This window comes from Rhamphochromis longiceps, linkage group LG11 (genome assembly GCF_057381845.1).
Source record: "Rhamphochromis longiceps isolate RC_006_pf linkage group LG11, R_longiceps_female_GT1.1, whole genome shotgun sequence".
Classification (NCBI taxonomy): Eukaryota; Metazoa; Chordata; class Actinopteri; order Cichliformes; family Cichlidae; genus Rhamphochromis; species Rhamphochromis longiceps.
Window position 1 is genome coordinate 13,542,501 of NC_140567.1, and position 18,844 is coordinate 13,561,344.

Below are 18,844 nucleotides of genomic sequence, written 5' to 3' on the forward strand. Positions count from 1 at the left end.
TTAGAGACACCGCAAAGCATTTTGCAGTTTTGCATAATTTTAAAAAGTTTTAATTTGTTCAGTATTGAACAGCGGAAATGAGGCTTTCTTGTCGGAAGTAAGAAAAAACAACAACAACAAAAAACAGCTGCCGACACCGTAGACTGGTGGGTAATAAGTAGGGGTAGGTTTTTATTATCGATTTAAAGAGAGAGAGAACGTGCTCTACATGAAGTGTGATTTTATCGTGGTGGAAGCAAAACAGCAAAAGTAAGAGGAAATTCGTGGCGATGTTTATGATAAGTGCAGTTTGGATCATCTTTTGCTGCTGGTTCAGTCAATATTGTTTGGAGAGAGATAAAACCTGCAGCTTCAGAATCTAGCGCAAAAAAGACGTAAACACAAAGTGCGGACCTGCCGACGCTTCAAAATCAGTGAGCTTTTGGCTTTCAGCCCCGACGGCGTATCCCTGTACATGCATTCGGGTGAGAAAGGCGACATCTCACTCATTCAGATGCGTTGGGTCCGCGTCTTTGTGTAGAATCCGTGTACCTGCTCTCATTTACTGTTTTAGCTGTTTGGTGGTTGTAGACATTTTGTGAGGTTTAACCTGAGATTCTGGCGTTTCGGGCAAAATAAATTTATATTAAAAAATCGATTCAGGATTTTAATGAATCGATATCACGTTATCCAGACCAAATCGATAATCAAAACCCACCCCTAGTTATACATGCTGAATGCCATGACTGTGTACTGTAGAAAATCGTCAGGTGTTGCAAAGGCAGGAGGGACAGTCTACACAGTCTGTTCACATCAACAAGTCCCCCAGGAATGAAGAATCCTCAGCCTTTTATGCTTCCCAGTAAATGCAGGCAGGCGCGTCATTGGTCCGTCGTGTTCAAGGCTCCTGCAGCAGCCAATGGTGTGTGTGGACTGACACACTCTGATCTGCATGAAGTTGGGCGGGCATAGGTCCCTGGCCAGCCAATCACCCGTGAGTCCTGGAACGCTTTGATTTCCATAGAGGAAGGCGGGGCCACCTGAGGCCAGAGGTCGTAACAACAAGAATATATCAACTTGCGTCCTTTGATTCATGGGCTCCAAACCATACCCAAAAGCAGATTGTACCCTGTGAACCTCAGTTTGCGCCTGAACAGAGCCAGTTTTAATTTCAGCTACCAGATGTTGCTGGGACATTGGGCAGACCGCACTCAGCCAAATAAAAATGTGATGAAATTATTTTTCAGGATGACATTACATTTTATAAGAAATGTAACTCTCCTCAATAACTTCTCATGGACTTATATTGATTTCTTTTGCAAGGGTATAATGTTTTTTCAAGCATTTTTAAGCTTTAGATAAAGTAAAGGCACTCCAGAGGGTCATCAACATGGCCCAAAAAATCATTGGACATCCTCTTCCCTCCCTGAAGGACCTGTACAGCACTCGCTGTCTCAAGAGGGCACGCAGCATCCTACGGGACTGCACACACCCAGGACACCGGGTGTTTAAGCTGCTGCCGTCTGGCAGGAGGTTCAGGCTGCTGAGGTCCCGAACAAATAGACTCAAGGACAGCTTTTACAACAGGGCAATAGCCCTGATCAATGTAAATAGCTGACCTGACTGGATACCTCCCTGGACTTTTTAGGGGGAGGTAACAATGTTTAAAACAATAACAATAATATTTATATTTATAACAAGGTGCAATAATAATTAATGTGCAATAATAACAGTGTGCAATACACATACACTTATTCTTCTTTTTTATACTAAGTTAATATACTGTGTTGTGTTGTTTGTTACGTTGTGATGTGTCATATCGTGTCGTGTTGTGTTATATGTAGTGCCGACGTAGGACAGTTTTTCCAATTTCATTGTACTACTGTACTATGTATGACTGTGCAATGACAATAAAGAGTTATCTTATCTTATCTTATCTTATTAAACTTAAAAAAAAAAAAAACCGTAGACATTTATTCAGGGCTCAATGTTGCTAAAGGATCTGATGTATAGATTCACAGGTCTGATGCCCATTCTCTGTAAGAGCAAAATTAAAAACTAAACAAAAAAAACACAACAGACTAATATACCATTGAAACTTGCTTAGGGTAAATTTCAGGCAATCTAATCCAGACTTCTCTTTAAGAGAACTACAGAGTGAAACAAAGGACTATTTCTCAAAAGTAAATGTTTTGAAAAAGTAACCCCAGGTCACTAATTAAAAAGTAATAGATGCATCCCCACTATAATTATACCCGCACTGACTCACTGCCCTTCGGTGTATGGAAAGTCATAACTAATGTGTCAGACAGATGTAGCCCTTGAATGAATTCACAGGACACATTGCAGATCTTTGAAGCTGTTGCTTTAGATAAAGTCTTTTATCATATGAAGGGGAAAAAGTACTAAAACCTGCTCGCTATGTAACCACACGGAAATTTTTAGGAAAAGAAAGTAGTACTTTGAATAAGAGCCCGCACGTAACATTGAATCAGGGTTTCAGATTTTATGAGGATTTAAAGCACCCCCTAAAGATATTAAGTGTGTGAGATGCAGTGTTAGCCTTGAGCTAACAAGTGGTGCTGTCTGGAGGGCCTTAAATAAACTGTTGATAGAACCGAACCTTGTGAAAACAGCTGCTCCCCAACACTGGGGGCTTGTGCTAAACATGAAAACCTGTGCAGACTTGACTTTTGGTGGAACAGTGAATGCAAATTTACCTTATAAACTGAGGTCTTTTAGCCTAACAAAGCATTGCCCAGTGTGCGAAATAAATTCAGAATTATATGTAAAGTCTAAGGAAAAAGGGGAAATTATTTCTTCTTTACAATAATGTTAACAGAATATGTCAAATGTATTTCAAAACAAAGAAAAACGACAAAAGACCAGAACATCCTCATAGCAAACACTCCTGTTCAGTTTTTGCTTAAAATTCACATAAAGACAATGAGAAGGGCTTGCATTATCCTCATCACAGTGGTAACAAGTGAGTTAAGTGAAATAGCAAATGGGGTAGTTGGGTGCGAGATTTCTCTTGGGCTGTGCTATTTTTTCCCCTTGTATATCTAATGACTGTGTAGCCCTTTGAAGAAGATGGAAGTTTGACGGAGTGGCAGTGTTTGTGAGCACACATGCAGCATACTTTCCCCACAGGAATCGCCTGGGTAGATTGCCTGTGAGCAGGCTGCCGAGCTGAGCTGTTTTATGCAGGAGTGGAAAAGAGCACTGACTAAAGCCATGTTGGATCACAGAGCAAATAACACATCGACATGCACAGACATACAAACATATATGTCCAACTCAGTGGAAAATCTGGATTGCTACACAAATGAAACACAAATGAAATGATTCAGGGGGACAAGATGAAATTGCATTGTATGGGTCAGCTGTCCTTCAAAGAGTCCTCAAACAACAGTGGTGGATGAAATGCCAGTGGGAAAGATTTAAGACAAGCAGACAAATACTTTTTTTTTTGTTTTGTTGAAAACACACTCCCTGCAACAAAGGGCAAGCAGATACCTTTGCTACCAGCATATGTACAATGCACTGCTGTATCTCTAAAGCACTAGTGGCCATTGTTTAGCAGTGTTGTAGAAAAAGCCTGTAGCTCCACTCCCTTATAAATGCAGCATGATCCTTCCAGGCCGTGAGTAAGCATAAAGGTCACTCTGACAGAATTGTGGTAGTACAAGAAAGTAGGCACGACAAATAAAAAAAAATAAAATAAAACCACTGGTTGCTGGAGAATGTTTGATGGATTGTTGTGCATTATAGGAAACTATATAAAAGACTGACAGCATCTCCATCTGGCCGTGTCCTTCAAATGCATGTAGATTCAGTTCCACTTAATTGCAATAATAATTCTATCATAACACATTTTAAAACATAAGAATGAGCAGCACATACATATTCATGTGCGAGATGTGGATAACCACAGCAATATAACAAGGAACAATGGTACTGTGACAGTTACTCAGATGTGAAAATGAATACATTATGGAGGAGTACACTGAACTTTTTTTTAAATGTAGCACTCATAAGAATCTCTGACTAGAAAAACTACTACTCCACCAAAACATTTTTTGGTGGAGTAGTAGTTTTGGAGTAGTAGGTTCAAAGGCAGGGCACAGGCCACCACGTGTCACTCAAGTCTTCCTAGATTGCGTGTTGCCCAATGGACAAAAAGTAGATCAGTAAACATCCAAATGAGGCCCAAATGAGGCAGAGGAGGCGGAAGAGTGCACCTCAAGGCTATGATGTTAAGTCACAGATGAGTGCATCAAAACAGCGCCACATGGCCGTAAACTAACAGCGATTAGGTTTAGGCATGTAAAGCAAGTGCTTAGTGTTAGGTTAAAGGCTTGAAATGAATTCTTGTTTCAAAGGTTTGACAACTACATGAAGGATAGAATGACGGGACCAGGATTAGTTTTCATACTAACTGGTTCTCTCAAATCGTGCTCTCAGTTACACACTTTAAACCAGCAGATGATTTAAAAAAACACACTGATATTTTTGAGAAACAGCATTGCCACAATGAGCCATTAAAGAATGAGTGATAGGCCTAACAAACTCAATGTTACACTGCATGTTACAGTGAAACATAGAGTGTAAAATTTTCAAACGAAACATTTTCCTGATTAAGATAAGAGAGATAAGATAAGATAGAACTTTATTAATCCCTCGGGTGGGTTCCTCTGGGAAATTCGACTTCCAAAAAGCACAGCAACGACCGAAGTTACAGTTACAGTAATGTACTAGCTACGAAATGAAATAAACCGCCTTGATATTATGTTGCCTATTGTACATGTTTGCAAATATTCTCAACTGTAGTTTTAACTACAGTGCTGCTAAGAAAACAGGAATAAAGCTGTGCCTTATGTGTAACGATGTGTTAAATATCCCCATCAGCATGAAATTGTGTTGGAGAGTAAACACGCAGAAACTGGAATACAACCAAACCACCCAGGGAAGAGCAAGAGAGACACAAAAAAAAATTGATGCAGGAAAGGAAATGCAGTCACGCTCAGGAAAAAAAGAGGCAGAAAGAGTAAAGATGGAGAAAGTCTCAGTGGCAGATGGACAGGGGAAATGACCTTGGCTGGCTAGGTCTGGGGCAGGTGGGAAGATGAAGATAGAGGGTCTCAAGGACGGGGTCAGCCTGTTAGTGAACGATTCAAGCAGAAAGTAAGAAAAAAAGGGTGTAGAAGAGTGCAAAAAAGCTAAAGAAACAAATATAACACAAGTTTAAAAAAAAAAAAAAAAGGTCAGGATGCTGTGTAAAATGTTATTTAAAACACAATGTGGTGATTTGCAAATCTCATGAACCCAATTTATCCAAAACTGGACATAAACATATTGTTTATATAACTATTTAAATAGCTGTTTAAATTTAGACCTTTACAATTTCATGAAAATATTAGCTCATTTTGAATTTTATGGCAGCAACCTGGGTCAAAAAATTTGGGATGGGGACAACAAGGAGATGGAAAAGTACGTGGTACTAAAAAGGAGACAGTTGGAGTAACTAATTAGGTTACCTGGCAACAGTCCAGTAATGGGATAATAGAAGAGAGGCAGAGTTACTCATTAAAATGGACAGAGTTTAATCGATCTACAAAAAATAATAAACATTAAAAAAATTAATTCAGAATAATGTTTCTCTGTGTAAAATTGTGAAGACTTTAACGATCACATCATCTAAAGTGCATAATATTACCAAATGATTCAAAGAATCTGGAGAAATCTCTGTGTGCAGGGGACAAGGCTGGAAATCAGTGTCGAAAACACATGATCTTCGGGTACTTGGGCACCATTGCACTAAAAATAGGCATGATTCTGTCAGTGAAATCAGTGAATAGGCTCAGAAACACTTCCTGTGACATCTGTGACACTGACTGTGACATCCACGAATGCAGGTCACAGCTTTAACATGCAAAGAAAAAGCCATATGTGAACATAATCAAGAAATGTTGCTGTCTTTCTGGACCAAAGCTCATTAAAAATGGACTATTTGAAATTCATTTTAGAAAACACAAACATCATGTCCTCCAGACTAAAGAGGTAAACATGGCTGTGTCCCAACTTCTTTAAGAAATGGTGCTGCCATCAATTTCAAATTACAGAATTACATTTTACACAGCATCTCAACTTTTTTCGAATTGGCTGTACAGATAGAAGGTCGTGGGGACTAGGCAAGCGAACAAGTTGATACCCAAGGAGGGAAGGAAAGGAAAACATTAAGACAAAACGTAAAGTAAGAATGGAAAAAGAACGAGACACAGAGATGGATGAATGAACGCTTTCACCTGAAACAGCAGACGGGGAAAAGAGCAGGAATGAACAAGATGGTCACAGAAGGATTGCTCATATTTAGACAGCTCCCCGCTGCACTCAGCTCTGCTCCAACACAGATAACTCAGTGCATCCATTAGTTCAACTAATTCCCATCGCCATCTGCCAAGCAATTTCAGATCCACCTCTGGAGTCGCAGGAAAGGTTCTGGACTTTGGGGGAGGGATGTTGGATTTGGAAAATATTGGATTAATTTGCTTAATTGAAGAGTCTAATGTTTCCATAACTCAACAGTGGAAGCCCTAAAGGAAATCAGGTGCGGTAAGTGTGATCACAGGTTCCTTCTCGTAAGAATAAATGTTGTCTCCTTCTCCTGGCAGAAGGATTTTTCTTCTAAATGAACACAGCTACTTCATCATAGTTTCTAACACTGCATATTACACATTAATACACACATTTTTTGCCATACTATGTATGAAAGAATGACAGGAAGAGACAAAGAGCAGAAAATTATGCTGTCCTTACCTTCATAAGCTACCTTAAATCCATGAGCGCTTACTGCAAAGTCACTGGTAAGCCTCAGGGAAAAAATAGAGCCAGAACTGGTAACAGGTGGAGGGATGGTAAATCCTGTTAACCTGTAGAAGAGGAAAAAGAGACCTCAGAACTGAATGCATGACTGAATTCATAACATTTCCACATCCTTTACACCAGCATGAAATAAGATGCCCCCTGAAAAAAGAAACCTCACTTTCAAACATGGAACATAAGAAATGAGTTTTTTTTATGAACTTGAACTATGTGATGGCATCCACAAAAACCTGTCATATGTTATATAAATCTGTATATTTATTTATTTATTTGTAAATACAAACAGGATGCACTTTTTAGATTCCACAAGCTAAAATAAAACAAGTTCAAGGGAAACTCAGACCTCCAGTAATGGAGGTTCAGCATCCCCTGTGAATACTCCTGAATCCAATTATGCTTTTGTTTCTCCTTTGAAAAATTAACAATTCTAAACAGACAACTTAAAAACTCGTGAGGCTGAAATTGAACATATTAAATATATGCTTGTTTGTTTTTTTATTTAAATCAGCTAGGCTACCTGTGAAGGTAAATTACTGTAATTTACATTTTTCTGTTGAGAGATGTGTGCGAACAAAATCCAACGACTTCACACACAGTTAAACTTGTTACATATAACGACAATTTAAAAGTCCTCACAGCAGCAGTGTGCCATAGCATTTTGGGTCTAATAAAACAGAACAGCTCTGAGAATTGTGATGCAATTTGTCCAGCAGTAATATACTCAGTACTATACAATCAAAACCCAAGCGGGAACCTTCCCCATTGTTGGTTGGCCTGTGAGGGCTGGCAGCTGCATTGTAACAGACTGCTTCATTACTGCATTTCAAATTAGGTGCAGACCCAAACAAATCCATTTACTTTCACGACGTCGTAAACAAGATGTGTTGCTGACCATTCCTCAGCGGCAGTTGCTAATGTTCTATCGACCTTCCACTGCTGTAAGCCAGGCAACGAAGCATGAACTAAAGTTGTGCATGAAACAAAATGTCTCCTTTTCTATTGCCCTCTCGTTTTCTCGCTTTTTCTTTTTTATTACACATTTTTGGAGCCATATGTGTGACCAAATCTCTGTTTGACAATAAGCCAGGTAAATAATGTCTGCAGCAGGCCAAATGTGCAAAAACAGAAACTTCCCAAGTGACAGTAATGAAGAAGGTGCTGTATTTACAACTTCAATAGAGTTTACAATTACAGCACTGTGAACTGTGTAGTAAATAATCACCCCTTTTTTGCAGGCACAGCCCAGCATGCCAAGATATTGCTTAACATCAGCTGCTGCATGCCGTTACTGAATAACGGAAAGAAAAAAGGGTAATCTTAGAAGCTTAATGTAAAAAAAGATCATTATACATAATTTGCCTGGTGGGTCAATTAAAAGCAAATAAAAGGTTGCACAATCAGAACACCTTGTTGGAGTCTTTAAAAATAACTAGAAAAACACAAGAGACAGGTAACACACTGAAACATTATTTACCACTTTTCATTATCTTACTTATTAATGTTTTTGACCAATGACATTTACTGAAATCTCTCAACTGGTTACAACCTAGATAATAAGGGGAATGTCACTCAAAGCCTACTCAGTGCCCACACTGTACAGAGTGGAGAGAAAGGAGGAACGAAAACTATACCAGTCTCTGCACAGAAAGAAAAAAAGTGCACCAAAATTCTTACGGATGTGGAGTGGAAACAAATCTCATGATATAGCTGGCATTAGAATGTCACGCATGGAGGCATCAGTTTGACATGACTTTGGCTCTGTGCTATCAAGCACAAAAGTCACATTGAAAAGACAAGTGTGTAAACCTGGCCTTTCCCTTTGGTCCCGCCACTGGCCGCTGCTGCATTTAGCAAACGAATCCTCAGCCTTTCTTTTGCAAAACAATTCTTTCTTTGCCATTTCAACAGGAAGACGGGGGTTGGAGGGGTCTACGGTGCCATTTTGTGTAATAGTTACATGCTTTCAGTGAATTACAGTTTGATGTCAAGCTGAGCAGTCTTTAAAATTGCTCTCCTTACCCCATGTCTAGGGAGGAGGATGCATGGGGGAACTAATTATTGGCTGAGCAGAACAGACAAGAACAGAACAATCAGTGGCTTCAGAGTGCATGCTCACACAGATATTGATGGCACTCATCAGCTTGAGTGCAATGCAGTTACACAATGACACTAAAAAGCCTTGACCTGAAATGGTTACTGGAGAAGTGCAGCAAATGAAGACTGAATTATTATATCCACAAATAACAAATTGACAAAGTATTTTTTTTTTCTTTCACCAATGCCTATAAAAACTGAGTGTAGAAAGAAGAGGAAAAGTGCTGCTATGGCAACATGATATACGTGATATAGAGAAATTAGGAGAGAGACAAAAAAATGATGCAGTATACCAATATACACAGGGTAGAGAGAGGAATGCTTCTCCTAAAATCATCCAAAAATCTAGAGAAAAAAAGGCAAAAACATGTTCTTATGATCACAGGTGGATAATAAAACAGAAAACTGAAGTATTGCACTGTCATCATATCAGCACTAAACAGCAAAGGAGTGAGGATGCCATGGGTTTAGCCGACATTATGTGGAGACAGTGTTTCTAAATCTGGCATTGAAAGGGATTAAGAGGTGACAAGTCTAGGTATGCATCAAAATTCTATACCCCCTTCTATACTCCCAAACCTCAAATTTCAAATGTGGACAGGTCTCACGTCTCAGCTTTGCAGGTCAGCATAATGTTGGACTATTTTAAAGTTGAAAATCTGAACAAGCATCCGCTTAAACTACAGGCATGGAAACATGCCTCCACATAAGAAACACTTATTCTGCTTGTCTGCAAAGACAAGGACATGTTATGAGTGCAACTGATTTTGAGATAATTAGAATGCATCACATTACTAATGCATTAGAATGATTTTTCTTTATTTTTTATTTAACCTTTATTTAACCAGGAATGTCCCGCTGAGATCAAAAACCTCTTTTTCAAGGGAGTCCTGGCCAAGAGGCAGCACATGATAGTTAGAATGATACTAAAGGGTCCTGAGGAATGAAAGAATCTACAATTTCTGAACCTCACAGTGGAACTGCACATCTATGCTCATCTATTCTGTAAAATCTTTCAATAGTCCATAGTCTAGACAAGGTCTGGATAATATGGAACAAAAATCTGTTTTAATGATAGTGCTGTTGGATACTGCAAATTACAAAGACCCCATTTAACGAAAAATTCAAGTTACGAAGGCACTTAATGGCAATATTTTTGCCCGTGGTATGACAAAATGCCCGTGTAACAAAATTCGTTTGCGAAATGTGTTTCGCTGTTCCACGTGAAAGACGTATTGTTGTTGCGATGCGCTATTTCGTGTGCTTTTCGTTTGCAATTAGCCTATCGTTCATTCATTCATAATGGGGCCTGCATAAGGCATAAATATGAGCGAGTTTAAAAAAATGTTAAAAAAATATCATTGCACAGTGTACGTACGTACATTAATTAACGTATATGTAAGTTTAAGTTTTAAAGTTTAGAATTAAATTCCATAATGTTATGTACATGTACACGTACGTATGTATGCATGCATACGTATGCTTTCTTCAGCCTCCACCAAGAACTTCGTCTTCAGCCAGCATCACCTCACTCAAAAGGCGATGGAAAATGGTGCTTCGACTTATGAAAATTTTGACTTGAGAAAGACCCTCTGGAACGAATTAATTTCGTAAGTCGGAGTTCCACTGTACAGGGCCAGTATTGCAGATACGAATATAGATACTGATACTTTTAACTTACAAAGGCAGCTTATGTAGGGAAGAGAAGTGTGTCATGACAAATAGGATGAATTCATCAATTTGCAATATCTAAATACATTTTAATGAAGACAAAATTATTGTGATTTACTTCTACTTTCCACAATAATTAAAACAACAAAAACAAATTTCTCAGAAGAATGAGGGTAGATCTGTAAGAACCAGAGATGTCCATGTATGAGTAATGACTTGTCAATCACCAGTTATTTTCATCTTAAAGCATATTAAAGTTAATTTTACTCTATATATTTTTCAAGGGGAACAGAAAAGAAGACTTAAAACTAGTGTTTGAGCACAAATGCTCATGAAATTGCTAAATAAGCGAATAAGGGAGCACCTTCTCATAGAGTTCTTTTAACTGTGATTTTTTTTTTTTCAAACAAGAAGAGCCCCTATTGAAAAAAAACTCCAGCTTTGAGGGATGCCAAATTTACAGTCTATTTGCACCAGAACATCTACTCAAGACTTCAATTACTACAGGTGTCATTTCATTGGCTGAATCTGGCCAGCATGAAGAAACCGAACTGGTGGACTTGGGAAATTAGAGGAAATGTATTCTAATACTTCTCGTGACACAGCATGTAGGCACAGATTGGTGCTGACTCATCAAAGTCTGCTGGATCAGTTGAGGCCACACCCAAGTTGGCAGCTCTCTTGCCACCTGAAGGCAGCATAGAGATCGTTACAACAGTGATTTATACGGCACACTGCAGTGCTGTCTATTCACACCAGCACGTGGTTGTGATGTATGAGTGGCAACAAACCCCTGGAAGCAAGATAAATTAGCCCTCAGTCAGAGTACATTAATATGTTCTGACGATCAAGGGGGTTCCCACATGCCCCTCTCTGTCCTACGTTCCCAGATGGCTCCCCAGCCTGTCAGCAATGTATCTGAGTTGATTACTGAGGAAGGTTCCCCAGTGGGGTTCCTCTGAGAATGAAGTCCCTGTCCCTCCAGGCAAAAGCAGTATCCCTCTCCTGTCCTGTTCTGGATGAAGATCAAAGATGCTGAACTGTATGGGAATCACCAAAGGAATCACTACTAATGCTGCTGCCATCAATCCTTGCAGTCTCTAAAATTGTTAACAGTCACTTGCTTCCATTTATTTATTTATTTTTTGAAAACAAGTTAATGCTTTCTCCAAACTGTCCTCTCAGGAGTGAGATGTACATTTATTGTCCCAGAATCCAAATGGAGAACAAAAAAGTTTTCATTTTGCTGAGGTGACCGCTTGCTCGAATTCTAGTTCACTGTGAGAATCACAGAGAGTGAAAATGAGCAGGAATGTGTTCTATGTCCTAATTTATATGATAAATACAGGTCAAAGATTAACCAATTATCCAAGGATGGTAACATTTTTAAGACTCTCTAAGTGGGCAAAGTAAATATCCTCTGTATCAGTGACAGGACAAAACGGTAGAACCCAAAAATGGTTCATATACATATGTATATGTGTATGGTGGGGACGTCTTTACCACTTGGGTGATGAATGGATTAACAAGGGGAAATAAGTTTCCTACCTATACAGTACCAGAGAAGTATCAAACAAAATGCAAAAAAGTACATCTGCTGTTTGCTGCAGCTTGTTGCTTTGGCAACAAGGGTATCAGTTAAATGGTTGGAATATCATTAACAAATCAACACCAAGGGGCCTGCTGTCTCAGAAATAAGGAATAAGACTTGGATATCAGACAGAAGAGTGCAAGCTACAGTATACTTCCATCTGAGATTGTACAAAGAAGGCATGTTTAATATGCGATTATGGATTAATCTCACCATGGGTGGTAGTCTAGAATCACTGAGGAAAGTAAAAGTCAAAGTGATGAAAAAATAGAATAAGAATAAAAGGCAAACTAATGCCTGGCATAAGTTTGTAAAGTCGACTGTAACTGTTAATCTTAAAACACATTTTAACATGCAAAAGCACGTCTCACTGTATTTCACATCAGTGATATGCCTGAGTGGAAAGGAGGGTTATATAAGAAATACTGGCAAGTAAATTCCAAACTTTGAGTTAAAAAATGATCATAAGCTGTAGATAATGCAGCTTACAACTTTTAGCCTATCAGTAAAAATAAGTGTATTGATGCAGGATAGAAACTGATTACAGCATCTTTCATTAAAGCCGGTTTAAAAACAAAAACCATAATCATAGCAGCACAGTATTCAGTAAGCATACAGTATGTTCCCATCTAAGAAACTTTTATGAATTGTTTAAACAGCTTTTTTTTTTTCACAAAAAAGTAAAAAAAAAAAATCTGTTCAGCTCAGTGAACAGAAATTGCAAAACACTTCAGAATGCACAAAACCATTTGTCCAACAAGAGTGTCACTTGGATATAGAGCAATAGCTTTCTGAAAAACTAATGGATGACAGCAATGCCAAGGTAAAAAGAATGACTTACCGCTTTGTATCGACACAGTGCCAGTGCAGTGTAAGTCAGTGCATGTTCTGCCTCAGTGCTTCTTGCAAATCAGGCAACAATTCAACAGGTTTGAGAAATGAAACACTAGGTAGTATTATGCACTGGAATTGCAGTTGTAAAAAAAAAAAAAAAGTAAAATCATCTACAAATCGTGAATTTCTTTCTGTAGTCTCTCTTATAGCTACTGACATCAGCAATTCCAACTTCAGGACCCACAGTTTTATGTTGCCATCCCAAGTTTTCCTTTTGGGGTGGGAATCCACATTACTGGTTCTAGATAAGCCACTTCGGCATTGGTGAGAAAGATATATATTGTGACAAAGGACCAGAGAGCTAACTGAGCAGCTGCAGCCCTGCTTACACCTGAAGCAAGGGCTACCTACCTCAGCCCTAAAGGAAGGTGTCAAAAATTCCCACCATTTGATTAGTGTGGCACTATAGCACTTGCACCGTGAGGAGAGGGCATGTGAGACTGGTGTGAATGCGAGAGTGAATGAATAGTGGCATTGTAAAGCGCTTTGGGTGCCTTGAAAAGCGCTATATAAATCCAATCCATTATTATTATTATTATTATTATAACTCAGTGTCTGTCTACCTCCATTTGGTTCTCCTTCAATTCTGCAGAAGCTTTTATACAATCGCTCTCCCTCACTTGTTTCTGGTTGTCTGTTTCTGGTTGTTTATTTACTCTTAATTTTCTTCTACCCATCTTACTGGTTCACCATTTGTGTCGTTTTGTTGGGGTTTTTTGTGTCTCTTTGGTTGTATCTGCCTCTCTCTCTTTGTTGCTACACTGCTCTTGACCTCTTTTAGTGAAAGAAGAAAGAACAAAAAGCGATGGAGTGGAGAATGCGCCTTAAGTGTTGTGGCTGATATTATCAAGTAAGCAAAGATAAAAGTGAACTGCCTGCCTTCAGTTTACTGTTGGAAACAAAGGGCTGGGTGATGGGGTTGGGGGCCTCAACAGAAAAACAAAAAAAGCAGTTGGTAATGTCAAATCATCCAGTCAATTAATTTCTACATTTTTCTGGCTTGAGGTGAAAAAAAAAAATTATATGGCTAAAGTAACTAATTGGATTGAAAAGTGAAAATGAAACATGAGCAAACTGAAGGATGTTTAGAATGCTCATATATTCCCCTGTGTAATTGTCTACACATCTTTAACTTGATAGAGTATCATATTGTAATTTTCTACAGTCATCCACTTACCGTCCATTTTATTAGGTAAATCTGCTCAACTGCTCATTAATTCAAATATCTAATCAGCCAATCACATGGCAGCAACTCTACGCATTTAGACATGCAGTCATGACCTGCTGAAATTCAAACTGAGCACAGTGAGGGAATAATGGTGATTTAAGAGAGCTTGAGTGTGGTATGGTTGTTGGTGGTTTCTTTACAGATAATCGTCTGAAAAAAAGAGAAAATATACAGTTACCAGCAGCTCTCTGGGTGAAAGTGTCATGTTGATGCCAGAGGTCATAGAAGAATGCTTTGAACCTCTAAAAATTAAATTAAAAAAGAAAAATGCTATGAGCATATGGATGTTTCTTATCAAGCAATTTAAATGCTACTGAACTGTTTACCGGCTACATAATGCTAACTGTGGAACCGGACTCACCAAATCCTTCTTTTTAGCCTCCTAGGACCTGGCTTCCACATATGTGAACACCACATTTTGGGTGTTCTAAATTTTGCTCTACAAGGGCCTGATATCCACTTACAAGGATATTATACTGCAATTGTTCTATCAAAATTTAAAGCAAATGTCCTCATATGTGGATCTAATTTTTCTCAGAAAATAAATCAGGTAAAAAAATCAAATCTGGTAATTCTTTATTTTTACATTCATTGGCTCCCAATCAGCCTAAATAGCAATAAGAAATTTAAAATCCATGCCATGAAAGAGTTCGGGTCTTAGGAGGTTAAAGCTAAACAAGAGGACTTTTGGAGAGGTCCTAAGTAAAGGATTAAGGAACTGCAGGTATACCCCCAATATCAATTTTTTTCTTTTTTGTTTGTTTGTTCTTACACTCCAAGTGGATTTTGACATGCCTTTTCCTATACAGCCTTCACCAAAAATGTCTGACTGAGGTGGTTGTCCTCTATTCTAAATAACAACATTATAGGATTTATAAGAATGATCATGAAATGGTAGTGGTTATCTATTTGAACAAGGCTTGGTTACATTGGCTAGATGGCCAAATGGAGGAAGAATCCTGGCACTTTCAAACTCCATTTCACAGTTATTAAAACTACCATGTTACTGGGATTACTCATAGACATAATGATTTTATACGCTTGCCCTGATGCCTCACCACAATCCCTCACAGGAGTCCACAGAGACTTCCTTGGAATTCATGGCTTATGTTTGCTCCGAGATGCAGTATAAATTCTGAACCCATATATACAGACAAACACACACCCACACACACGAATGCCACTATCAAATTAATTCAATTAATAACAGGTGGCATCAAAGTTCCAGACACATCCAAATGACAAAACAAACACAATGCACATCACCACAAAGTGCCGCAACAAAACCATTACACAGCCATTAATCCTGCTTTTATTTAATGAAAACCTCATTTTGGATACAAGAGCCATAATTAATCACCAGGTTTAAGAAAATTATTGAACATGCAAGCAAATGGCAAATGAAAAAGTTAATTAAAGCAGAAATTACGTACAAAAAAGGGATTTCTTAAATGCCACACACATGCCACCACTCTTTCAAATAGCGTCAGTGAACAAAAATGAATAGATACCCCTGTAGTGCTCAAACTGCCATGACACAATATAATAAAACTAATAAACTATAAAACCACCCACAGGCTGTGTATCAGTTATTTAGGGAAAAATGTTACATTCATGTCCATGAATACAAATCAATAGATTAAATTTCCAGTGTTTTGCAAACTGTCATAACAGTACGGTCAAAGGCCATGTGGGTTCACTGAATGATTTGATGAGTATGAAAATGATGTGAATCATGTGCTATAGCCTTTACGGTCACCAGTTGTCAACGCAATTTAACACATTCAAGCCTGACATGTTACAGCTCTCCACTAACATTGTGAGAACACCACAAGCGGGATTATCTGGAGGGTGTTTTATTTCTCTTGTGACTTGTAGAATCAATGGCAGGTCATACTGAAGCTGTTCTGGTGGCACATGGTGGGACAACGTGTTTGTAAAACACTTACTGTATCAAAAAGTGAAACGAAAACTACACATAGAGAGGACCACTCAGTCAACTCAGTCAGCTGGCGGTTTACATCTATGTCTGTCCAGAATTATATGACATATGGACCAAAGATATAGAAGTACGGCAATTTATTAAAGCATATTAAGTGTTCATGTCATGTTCAGACTATATATATATATATATAAATATAAAACCACTGTGAGTTCAGAAAAAATTGCACCTTTTAATAAGCTGAGCAGGTCAAGATGTGAGAGAGACAGGCACAAAGTCCATTTCTGTGTGTGTGTGTGTGTGTGTGTGTGCCTATACATTAAATGTAACAGGTAGCATTCCCACTTGTGCTGTGTTAAAAATGAAAAGGGTGCACATTCATACAAGAATCTGACCCATTCAGATGTCATCAGTTTACAGTTCCGCACAGAAGTGCGTGTCTGAAAGGGGCTTATTTGTGCAAGCAACAGTAGAATAAAAATCACCATAACTCTCCTCTCTTCTGCTACTCTCAGCATATAATATCAGTACAATAATGAGTGCTTCACCAAGCCATTCTCAGGCATGAGGGATTGAACATAATGTAAGTACAGCACAGTGTCAGAGGAATGAGGGGGGAAAAAACTTCACAGAGCAAAGAGAATACATAGATCAATGGGGAGACACACTAATCAGGTCCATCACGGGGATGTCAATTCTTTTTCATGTTAAAAATTCATTGTCGCTTTTGTCTTGTTCCGTACAGAATTTAATTAATTAATAGCATTAATAAATTAAAGAGCTCTTTAATCTTAATCAAGGTTTCTATTTGTGAATACCCTCAAAGAGGAAAAGAAAAGCCAAGAACAGGGTTGCCTATTATTACATGCACCTTCTTAGTTATTCCAGATGAAATGACGCCTGAGTCAACAGCACATCAACAAGAGGAAAGACAAGGAAAAGCTCAAAATAACATAAGTTCTGATGTTGTCATATGGAAATACGCACTTTTCAAGTTGCTGAGAAAGTATTTGCTGAATCTTTTCTTGACAAACTTCAACAAAGAAAAACATACACAAGTTACAAAAACTTGTTCTGTTCTCCTTCCCAATGACTTTTGTTTTGGGGAGAATTAATTGTGTAAGAGCATGAGTTCTAGCATACTCTTGGGGCCCTAGAGGCACAGACTCATGGAATTATCATTTTCTGGCACCACACAACATAGCCTCACAATGAGAGAAAAATCCACCACTTGGTAACAACAAAAGTGTGAAGAAAGCACAAAGAGCAGCATTGCTATTCAGAGGTTGGGGTGGTATAAGCAAAAACCCATCAAAATCTGAGCCATTCACTTTTGTCTCACACCAACTTTTCCCTCATTCTCTCTAAATGGCAGGATTAGCTCCAAGTGAAATATAAGCAAAATATCATGTCTGACGTGTGGCTTAGCAAAATGTTAACCCTTTATTATTAGTAATGTTTCTTAAAAATGAATGACATGACACATCACTTACATAATCTTTCAAAAATAGTAAATATGACTCATATGGAAAAAAAATGAATCAAAATCAGAAATGCTAAAATATAATTACCGTTGTTATCCATGAATATACAAAAAAAAGCAAGAAAAAAATAGCAAAGCACATTAAAATTGTTTTTTATTAAGATGCCAAATTACAGTCATTTACTTAAAGTCACTTTACAGAAAAATGTGTTTTTCTGTTTTTCTGACTGTGTAATATTTAATAGCAAGGAAATTTTACAACTGGACTTGTTGCACAGAAGTCATCCTAACACAGTACCACAAATTTTTCTTTCTTTCTTTTTTTTATCTTTAGTCTGGGAATTTAGCAATTTATAGAAAAAATAGCAGTGGTATAATGTCCACTGTTTATCATCCTAACTAAAAATGTCTATTAATGTTAGAGATGGTCAGAACTACTAATATTTGCTGATAGTTCCGACTTTAAGGTTATCATTTTTTATTAGCCATAGCCACTAGCCGCTCCTTAAACGATAACACAAGGCTAATGTGGCTATTAGCTAATTGCTAGTAGTTAAACGGCTAATGTTAAAATGTGCACCCGCCAGTTTAAGATTTGTGATAACTGCTTAATTTTTTTAGGGTTTTACTGACCTCTTGAAAGTCCTCACAAAGTGTCAGCTACTCGTAGGGTTGCCAACCGTCCCTTAAAAAACGGAATCGTCCCGTATTTAGAAACAAAAGTACACGTCCCGTATTGAGCTAATAAGGGACGCACTTTGTCCCGTAATACAGTGAGAATCAAAAGTAGTCTATAAATGTTTATGGAATTAACACTTTGTTTGAAAACATAATTCCCAGCCCCTCTCCTGCTTTGTGACCAATGAGCTGACACCACACTTATGACAATTCGAGTATAACAATTCAGATTACCGCTCATCTCATTGGTCGAGGAAAGGTCGCTTACAGAGAAAATACCGGAAGACAACAGATGACCACAACAACAAGCATGGCCAACAGGGAAACAAACGCCGACACTGCGGTGCAAGTCTCGGATGACAGTACACCTAAAGCTGGGCAGACACTGCGATTTTTTCA

General features: G+C 38.3%; 1 protein-coding gene across 10 annotated transcripts in view; it reads right to left on the minus strand.

Moving 5' to 3' along the window:
- Positions 1–18,844, minus strand: part of LOC146658663 (CUB and sushi domain-containing protein 3-like) — a 257,048-nt gene that overhangs the window by 203,360 nt on the left and 34,844 nt on the right. For 9 of the 10 annotated variants that reach the window (XR_014913740.1, XM_085422379.1, XM_085422378.1 and 6 more), the window contains exon 3: positions 6,799–6,911. Coding sequence is in view for 8 of the 10 variants with exons in the window: in XM_085422379.1 (XP_085278505.1) it covers positions 6,799–6,911 (113 nt within the window). In the remaining 2 variants the exon portion in view is untranslated. Of the gene's footprint in view, positions 1–6,798; positions 6,912–18,400; positions 18,421–18,844 lie in introns of those variants that run through there. The other variant, XM_085422383.1, reaches the window with a different exon arrangement.